The sequence below is a fragment of the Chrysochloris asiatica genome, unplaced genomic scaffold, assembly GCF_000296735.1.
Source record: "Chrysochloris asiatica unplaced genomic scaffold, ChrAsi1.0 scaffold00093, whole genome shotgun sequence".
Classification (NCBI taxonomy): Eukaryota; Metazoa; Chordata; class Mammalia; order Afrosoricida; family Chrysochloridae; genus Chrysochloris; species Chrysochloris asiatica.
This window is the reverse complement of record NW_006408611.1, coordinates 9,682,545-9,691,360: the sequence shown is the minus strand read 5'-3', so window position 1 is coordinate 9,691,360 and position 8,816 is coordinate 9,682,545. Positions and strand designations below refer to the sequence as shown.

The following is an 8,816-nucleotide window of genomic DNA, read 5'->3' as shown; positions in this document are numbered from 1 at the left end:
CCACACATAACCACCACCAAATAAAATTATATTAATATATCTAAGGGTGCTTCAAAAGTTTATGTTGTTAAGTGCTGTTAACTTGATCCCCACCCACAGCAACCCTGTCTAAGGTTTCCTAGGAGTAGCTGGTGAGCTTTAACAGCTGACCTTGTTGTTCAAACTGACTTTTCAGCCCAGTGCATTAACCCACAGCACTACACTAGGGCTCAAAAATTTTCCATTTTAGAGAAATGGAATTCCTTTAAATTATCAAAGGATAGAATTTTTCCATGAACCTTTCGATGCCCCCTCATAATGAGTTTTATAGATATTAATAGACTTGCAAAAGACCACATACATAATAAACTTGAAAGTCAACACTAAAACACTGGTCTCAATTTCTAGTCTTATTCCCTCTTGTACCACCGTCACTAGGCAGATTGGATCCTGAGAGAGCTAGGCTTCTTTATAAAGGAGGGAGACTGTGTTAAGGATTGCTTTCCAAAGCACCTTCTCCACTTTTGCCAATTTATTGCATCCCTGGGGTGGGCTGATGCTAATAGAGCTGGAAACGCAGAGCCAGGTCTGTGCATTTCCTTCACAAACATCTTCTGGTCAGGATTGTACACTGATAAACATGAAGTGCTCCTGGAACCAGAGCACTCCTTGGAAGCCAAGATGGCCAAACTTCGTCTCTCATACTTTGGACATATTGTCAGGAGGGACCAGTCACTGGAGAAGGATATCATGTTTGGTAAGGTGGAGGGTCAGAGGAATAGAGGAAGACCCTCAAAGATGGATTGCCCAAGTGGTAGCATCGATGGACTCAAGCATGGCAACAGTAGTGAGGTTAGACCAGGATCAGGCAGTGTTTCGTTCTTCTGTACATAAACTTGCTATGGGTTGGTACTGACTCAATGGTACGTAACAACAACAACAGCAGAGCATGGAGATGAGCATCTTGACACTCTTAAGCTGTCTAGACGTTAAAGGATTTTCATTTTCCAATCAGGTGTGATCTGAAGGGGTTGAGAAAGGTGGTGAGGGAAAAACAAGGGAGGGCCTCTTTTTGCTAGGCTGCAAGGCTGGTTTAAACCCCAAGGAATAGTGGTTCAAATCCACCAGGTGCTCCTCAGAAACCCTATACAGGGTTGATATGACTTGGATTTAACTTTATGGCACTTAACAACAATAACTGAAGAATTTCTACTAAGATTTGCTTATGTGAAACATTGATTAATTAACCTTCACTTGTTACCAAGTGAGAGTAACTTATTGATAAGTGCAGTGGAGTAGACTCCAATTCATAGAGATCCTATGGGGTTCCTGATGCTGTGAATCTGTGCAGGAGTTTCTGGAAAGCAACAGTGGTACGCTCATGTTGTTTTTATTGTTAAGTGTCATCTAGTCGGTTCCGCCTCATAGCGATCCTATATAAGGTTTCCAAGGAGCGGCTAGTGAGTTTGAACTACTGACCTTGTTGTTCAAGCTGACCTTGGGGTCAAGTGCCTATTCTATGGCACCACACTGTTGTGCTCATAATTATGCTCAAAAAGGGTCAGGAAAAATATAAAAGAAAAAAATTTGGTGTGTTTTTTTAAATGTTTTTATTGTGAATTGTGTGATAGTCTACATGGGAGAATGTTAGCTTTACATTCATTCCATCATCTGTCATTTCATGGGCATAGTTACCATCCCGTCCATGCATCCTCATCCAACCAAGGGGTGTACCCTGCAAGTCTGCACCCCCACCCCCCACCACAGTCCTCAGCTCCTTTCCATCTCCTGATCCTGAGTTTTCAGCCCCACCATCTCTTGACATCGTCTTCTCTGCCTCCATCTCAGGCCTCACTGCTTCTCTGGGTAGGATCCTGCTCTCCACTCCTCTCCATCCATGGTCCCAGGGTTCTCCACTCCTAGACTGAAAAGTTAATCACTCCTCTCCTTGCTACAACATGTCCACCTTTAGATTTCCAACCCTCACAATCAGTCCTGATAGCAATCATTCACTATTGCATCACAAGAGACCCATCTGTATTTCCTTTCATCAGCCCTTCTTGAACAGGCTGGACACTATTCGCTGGAGATTCTACCTTCCTCCTTGCCCTTTGGATCTAGGTTCCCTCTTGAAAGCTTGTAAACCAGTCATTTCTTGCCTTTGTATCCCTCCCCCCATTTTCGGTAGCCAATATGTAGTGGTTACGAATCGAGCTGCGAACCTCAAGGTCAGCAGTTTGAAACTACCAGCTGCTCCGCAGGAGAAAGATGAGGCTTTCTGCTCCCATAAAGATTAACAGCCTCAGAAACCCTGTACAGGGTCGCTATGAGTCGGAACTGACTCCACGGCACATAACAACAACAACAACAATGTCCAAGTTGCCCATCCCTGTGTACCCTTTGTGTGGAGAGGGTGGGAATAGTTCTTGCAACAGGAATTTGTTTCCTCTTTTGAGCTACTGCATTTATAGGTGTAGGTCATGTTTATCGAATTGTATCAGATGATGCTTTTTTCTCCCTCTTCTTTCTTCTTAGGGTTGAGCTCTGTTTATCCAGTCATTGAAGTCCAGTCAAATGGGCATCATCTGCAAGTGTGGGTGTTCTTACGTCTGTCTGGCCTCTTTTTACGACTGGTCACCCCGCTCTCCACTCTAGACTTCTGTGGCTGTGTCATTGACTCTGAGCCCATGAGTCCCCAGATGTTGCCTCACTACTGGCCGACCAGGTCTCCAGCGGGGTTCACAGTAGTTTGCTGAACAATGTAGGGCTTAGCTCGCCACTTCATTGATGTTCTTCGGTGACTTCCCCTTCTGGGTGACATGCGTGATTGTCAATCAAAGTGTATATTTCCCTTACATCTTAGTCTTGGAAGAGAATTTGCACTGACCAGTTGCCTTGATGTCTCCTGGGCAAGCCACCTGTATGTTCTTGTGGTAACAGTCGGACTACCCTTATTGTTTTGTATTTTTCCTGTAGGTCCGTCTTTCAAGAAGTATCTTGTGGTTTTCTAGCTGCTCCCGGCTGGTCTGCTTGTCAAAAGGAAAATTTTTCTGACTATACAATCCACTTAGACTATTTATTTTAGAGTAATTTAACTCCAAGAGAGTGCAAGGAAAATAATGACTGCTGGTACTGGCCCTAGAGTAACCAGGCTGCAACCTGCCTGACCCCCATCTACATACAAATGCAAGTAGAAAGAGGGGTATGAGGGAGTGGGAAGGGGGAGGCAGGAAACACCTTAATATTTAGTTCTAATATGAATTTCAGAGTTACCTATTTATAAAACAAAATTTTAGTGTAAGATATTCTTCCTATAAAAGTGATTAAAAGTTTATTGTGAAAATTAACAACACATACGCCCCTTAGATCTGAGAGTGTAACCAGAACAATCAGGATTTCATGATAGGAATTCCGATAGGATTTCATGGTAGGAATTCCGATAGGATTTCATGATAGGAATTCCGATAGGATTTCATGATGTGGGCGACAGTGAGCATTAGGAAAGTTTTGGGGGGTCTTTGGAAAACTTGCTGCATTTTGACTACTAAATTTCAGCTCGAATGCCTTTGCCAGTCCACTAATGTGAGACTAGTTCTTAGTGAGATGTTATTTTTGAGGATTTTTCAATATTGGGATTTAAGGCAAACCAGACTCTGGTCTTCCTCACTTTAGGCTTATAATCAGCACACACACAAAAAAGGTTTGTTTTTTTGATGCAAATTTTCCATCAATACAACTACACTGCATAGCTGGCATTGAGGAAAAAAATAGAAATAATTCAAAATAAAACGAGGAGTTATAAGTACTTTTGGAGAAAAGGCAGATTTGCTTGCACTGTGTTTGTGTTTCAGAAAAGTTAGACTCTCACTGGTATTTTTAATCCATAGGGGAGCAAACGTCAATGTGCATACTCCCACTCCCTACACCCTGGATTAGATCAACCTTATTTCAAAGGTACATGCAAATCACACTGTTGTGTTTAATGCGGTTCCTCTATTCTACATGTGAGATGTGTCTATAAAAGAAGCTAGAATGCCTTCAGTGAGCATTTCACTGGACAATGTAATCTGGAAACTCCAGTAGCTCACCAAATTGAGTCAAGTCAGGCAGCATTTTTCCTGGTCTGCTGGAGTCATGCATACATCTATTCACGAAGAACCTCAGCAAGGGTCCTTCACTCTCCCACTCTGTCAGCTGAGACCATTTTATTCCCCTGATTATTCCTTGTCTTAAGACGATCAAGTTTGAAATGTATACTCATTATGATTTTATGAAGCAGTAAATGCCACCACCCCCATCTACAAAGAGCCAGCATCCACTGAAGGGTGGGACTTGGAACCAAATTGGTTTGGGGGAGATCATAGGGAATATATCATTCATACACCCAGCTCCTGCTGCTGTTGCAAATTCTGTCACATCTCAAGTCCTAAAACATGAAGCTTTCTGTTCTTTATAGAACTTCAGTAGGATTGGAGGTGCAGTAAAGGGCATTGTCTAATTTTTTAGTGTGTTTGGTTGAAAAGCTTTTCCTCTGCCTGGGGCTTTGCTGGAGAATAACTAAGACTCTGGGGATGTGAATGAAAGCCCTGTCAAAACAGAGGGAGTGAAAATAAGGGCAGAGAGGCACTCCAGGGCTGGACTTGTTCAAGCCTTTGGATGACTCACAGGATCAAGAAGCCTAAAATAGGAGACAGAGAACAGAATAAAAAGGAAAGTTTTAGGGAAAGTTGAAACTTCTTTAGGGGTTATTTAATGGAATTTCTTGGTTGTGTAAGGATCACTATGAATCAGAATTGATCGATAGCAGTGGGTTTAATAAGAATATAATCATTTGTTGCCAAATTTGTTAAATAATATCATCTTTAGCTTCCTGATCAATGTAATTAATGAAGTCCTGGTGTGCCATTGGAGGATAATCACTGAACAGCTAACCACAAAGTTGTCTGTTCAAACCCAGAAGCTGTTCCTTGGAACCCCGACAACAGGGTCTCTATGAATCAAAACTGACTTGGCAGGATTTAATAATAACAGTACCTACTACCTAGTGTGGCTATGTAGGATAAGCAGTGATCTGCTAACTATGAGGTCTGTGGTTGAAACCAACCAGTCGCTCCTCAGAAACCCTATACAAGGTCACTATGAGTTGGAATTGTCTTGAGGGCACTTACAACACCAACATACCTACCTGGGAGCGAAGCCTAACATTTTCTTTACATGTAAAAATACTAAAGATTGTGGTAGACAAAAGGAATTTTGTTTTACCCTGTCTAGTAGTAATACTGTTGTTGTTTTTTAGTGCTGTCCAGTCAGTTCCAACCCATAGCAACCCAGTTTAGGGTTTCAGAGGTGCGACTGGTGAGTCTGAACTCCTGACCTTACAGTTCAAGCCAACTTTGCAGTCCAGTGCATTAACCCACAGTACCACACCAGGACTCCTATCAGCCCTAATTAAGTGACTATGAAGTTACCATTTAGATAATTGTGGCTTAATGGGGACACTTGATGATTTTCTTTAGTGGTTAAGACTTTGGGATTTGGATTCAAAATGCCTAGATTCAAAACCTTGTTTTTTTTTACATCTTAGTTGTGTAACTTTGGGCAAGTTAATCTGTTTAGATTTTGTTTCCCCATATATCAAATGAAAATAATAATAGGACCTGAGTTACAATAATGTTTTTAAAAATGCATTGTTATAAGGCAGGTAGAGCGCTAAGCACAGAATCTGACCATAGTAAATGATTTATAAAATTCGCCATTAATAATTCATTGTTCCATTGATTAAGTTACTGCTGAATTCTAGAAGGTGACTTACTGACTTAAGTACTACAGTGAGCAACTGTCAAAGCTACTTACCTGTTACAGCATAGTTCACAAAGCTACAGCAAAACAACTGCAGAACTCTGCAACACTCACACCAATAAGATTGATGATGTTTGTACCTAGCTATATGGCTCTGTTTTGCTTCTTCAAAATAATACCCTTTTTGATTTATTATATTAAATTGATTAAATTAAAAATTGTAATTATTAGATGCTTTATGCATTTATTTAATTTCTTGTTGAAGACAGGAACAGCTTACATCTCCAATGCTCTGAACTCAGTGTTTTCAAAAATGCTTCAGAAGCGTTGACTGCGTTTCTATGATTTTACACAACATGCAATCTTGGGTCTAGGAATTTTAGTCACTGCACTTAGTCAATAGCCATATGAGTAAGATCTACTATCAGCAGGATTTTCTGGGTTTTTTTGGATGCCTGTAAGAAGGAATTCTGGTAACGTAGTGGTTACAAATCGGGCTGCTAACCGCAGGGTCAACAGTTTGAAACTACCAGCTATTCCATGGGAGAAAGATGAAGCTTTCTGCTCCCGTAAAGATTTACAGCCTTGGAAACCTTGTACAGGGTCACTATGATAACAATAAGAATGTGGAAAGTTACTTTTGGAAGGAATTCTCAAAAGTTTATTAATTCAAGATGTTGTTGTTGTCGGGTGCTATTGAGTCAGAACCGACTCATAGCGACCCCATGCACAGCAGAATGAAACAATGTCCGATCCTGGGCTAACCTCACTACTGCTGCCACACTTGACGCCATCAATGCTGCCACCTGGCCGATCCATCTCATTGGGGGTCTTCCTCTTTTTCTCTGACCCTCCACCTTACCAAACATGACATCCTTTTCCAGTGACTGGTCCCTCCTGACAATATGTACAAAGTATGGGAGACAAAGTTTAGCCATCTTGGACTCCAAGGAGCACTCTGGCTGCACTTCATCCAAAACAGATCTATTGGTTCTTTTGGCAGCCCATGGCACTTTTAGTATTCTCCTCCAACACCGGAATTCAAAGGCATCAATTCTTCTATGATTGTCCTTATTAACTGTCCAGCTTTCATATCCATATGAGGTTATTGAAAATACCATGGCTTGGGTATTTCAAGATAGTTCATATTAATTAAGTTGTAGCTGCATTACTTTCTTTAATTATACTAAACACTTCTTTGTGGCTGGCTTAACTTACCTTACTTGAAAGGGAACTCTTTCTAGTGTATTGTTTCTTATGACAGGCCTTACCAGCTTGGACTGGACACATATTAGTTATTCTTATTAGGTTTTAAAGTACCTGTTGGAGTCCTATGAGCATCCTGCTGGCTTCAAACACCTTTTGAATAACAGCAATTAAGTGAAAAGATTGTATGAGTTTTCTGATTCATAGTGTAAGCCTTTAAAAATAATGGAATTTAATGGACCCAGACTACACCAAGAACTTGTGTTGCAAACTTTTTCCTAATTTATCCTCTGGTGGTCTTGCCTAGATTTCTACACTGTATCTATATTTACAGAAAAAAATCCCAAATACCTGAGTTAAAACCAGGACAGCATGTATACCATTGACTAGTCTTCTACCATCTGCTGGAGAAGTTGAAAGCAATGTTTACTGATAGCTCTGTAATTCCATGAGCCACAAATGTAGCCTGGCAGGACAGTCTAGCTCTGAGTTGCATCATATTATCTGGCGTGACACCCCATTGCTGACTACTTGTCTTCTTTCTTGGATTCCCTTTCTTGCTCATAGTCTCCACAAGAAATTGAGAATTCCATTCTAAATTCCATTTTACTAGAATCCTGTCTAAAATATGAGGTATGCTTTTAAGCACTTAAACTCTCTCTAATCGCCTATATGGAGTCCTGGTGTGACGCTGTGGGTTAATGCGCTGCACTGTAAAGTCAGTTGAACTGCAAAGTCGACAATTCAAGCTCATCAGCTGCTCCTTGGAAACCCTATACAGGGTGGCTATGAGTCGGAACTAACTCGATGGCACTTAACAACAACGACAACAACAATTCCCTGAAGCCCTGCTGTCAATAGACCACCTAGCAAAGTTACACTGAGGATACTTACTTGCCTCTGGATTCCCATGAGCCAGAAATTCTTGCTTTTGCCTTAACTTGTTTTTCAGTTTTTTTAGTTCAAATATCAACAATCATTCAAATCAGTGTTTTCCAAATAGTCCACAAAATATGAGTTCTGGGAAATGCTAATAGATGCCCTTTGAGCACTATGTTTGTAAAATACTTCACTTGTACCTCTTTAAAAAACACTGCGGTTTAGCCATTAAAGTAAGGATGGGGAACATATAGCCCATAAACCATCTATGTCATTCAAAAAAATGTGGTCTGGCCCCACCAAGGCAACCACAGTTCCAGCCATCACATTTTGTTGTTGTTAAGTGCCATCAAATCACTTCTGACTCATGTGACCCCGTATAGGGTTTCCGATGAGTGCCTCTTGAGCTTGAACTGTAGACCTTGTAGTTCAAACTTACTTTGCAGCCCATTAACCCACAGTGCCACATGTTTGAACAAACATAGCAGGCTAATTTTTTTTTTAATGTTTTATTGTGAATTATGTGATAGTTTACATGGGAGAACATTAGTTTTACATTCCTCCTGTTGTATATCATTGCATTGCCATGGTTACAATCCCTTCCATGCATCATCAACCAACCAAAGGATATACCCTGCAAGTCTTCCTCCCCCCCTCCCCCCCAGTCGTCATCACACAGCCCCTCTCACTCTCTGGGTCTAAAGTCCCCAGCTGCTCCATCTCTCCAGGTCACCGCTTGTCTGGGTAGGGTCCCATTCTTCGCTCTTCTCCCTTGATTGTCCTAGGGACCTACGCTCCTAGACTACAAAGTTAATCACTCCCCTCCTTGCTACAAAACATTTGCCTTTACAGTTCCAACCCTCACAATTAGTCCTGATAACAGTTATTCACTATTGTATCACCAGAGACCTATCCGTATTTCCTTTTATCAGCCATGCCTAAGCAGATTGGAT

General features: G+C 41.2%; 1 protein-coding gene across 1 annotated transcript in view; it reads right to left on the bottom strand.

The window, feature by feature from the left end:
- Nucleotides 1-4,640: 4,640 nt before the first annotated feature.
- LOC102824231 (methionine aminopeptidase 2-like) overlaps nucleotides 4,641-8,816 on the bottom strand; it is a 9,286-nt gene continuing 5,110 nt past the window's right edge. The window contains exons 3-4 of the mRNA XM_006866604.1: nucleotides 5,448-5,551; nucleotides 4,641-4,657 (exon numbers count right to left, since the gene is read on the bottom strand). Of these exons, the coding sequence (XP_006866666.1) occupies nucleotides 4,641-4,657; nucleotides 5,448-5,551 (121 nt within the window). The remainder of the gene's footprint in view (nucleotides 4,658-5,447; nucleotides 5,552-8,816) is intronic.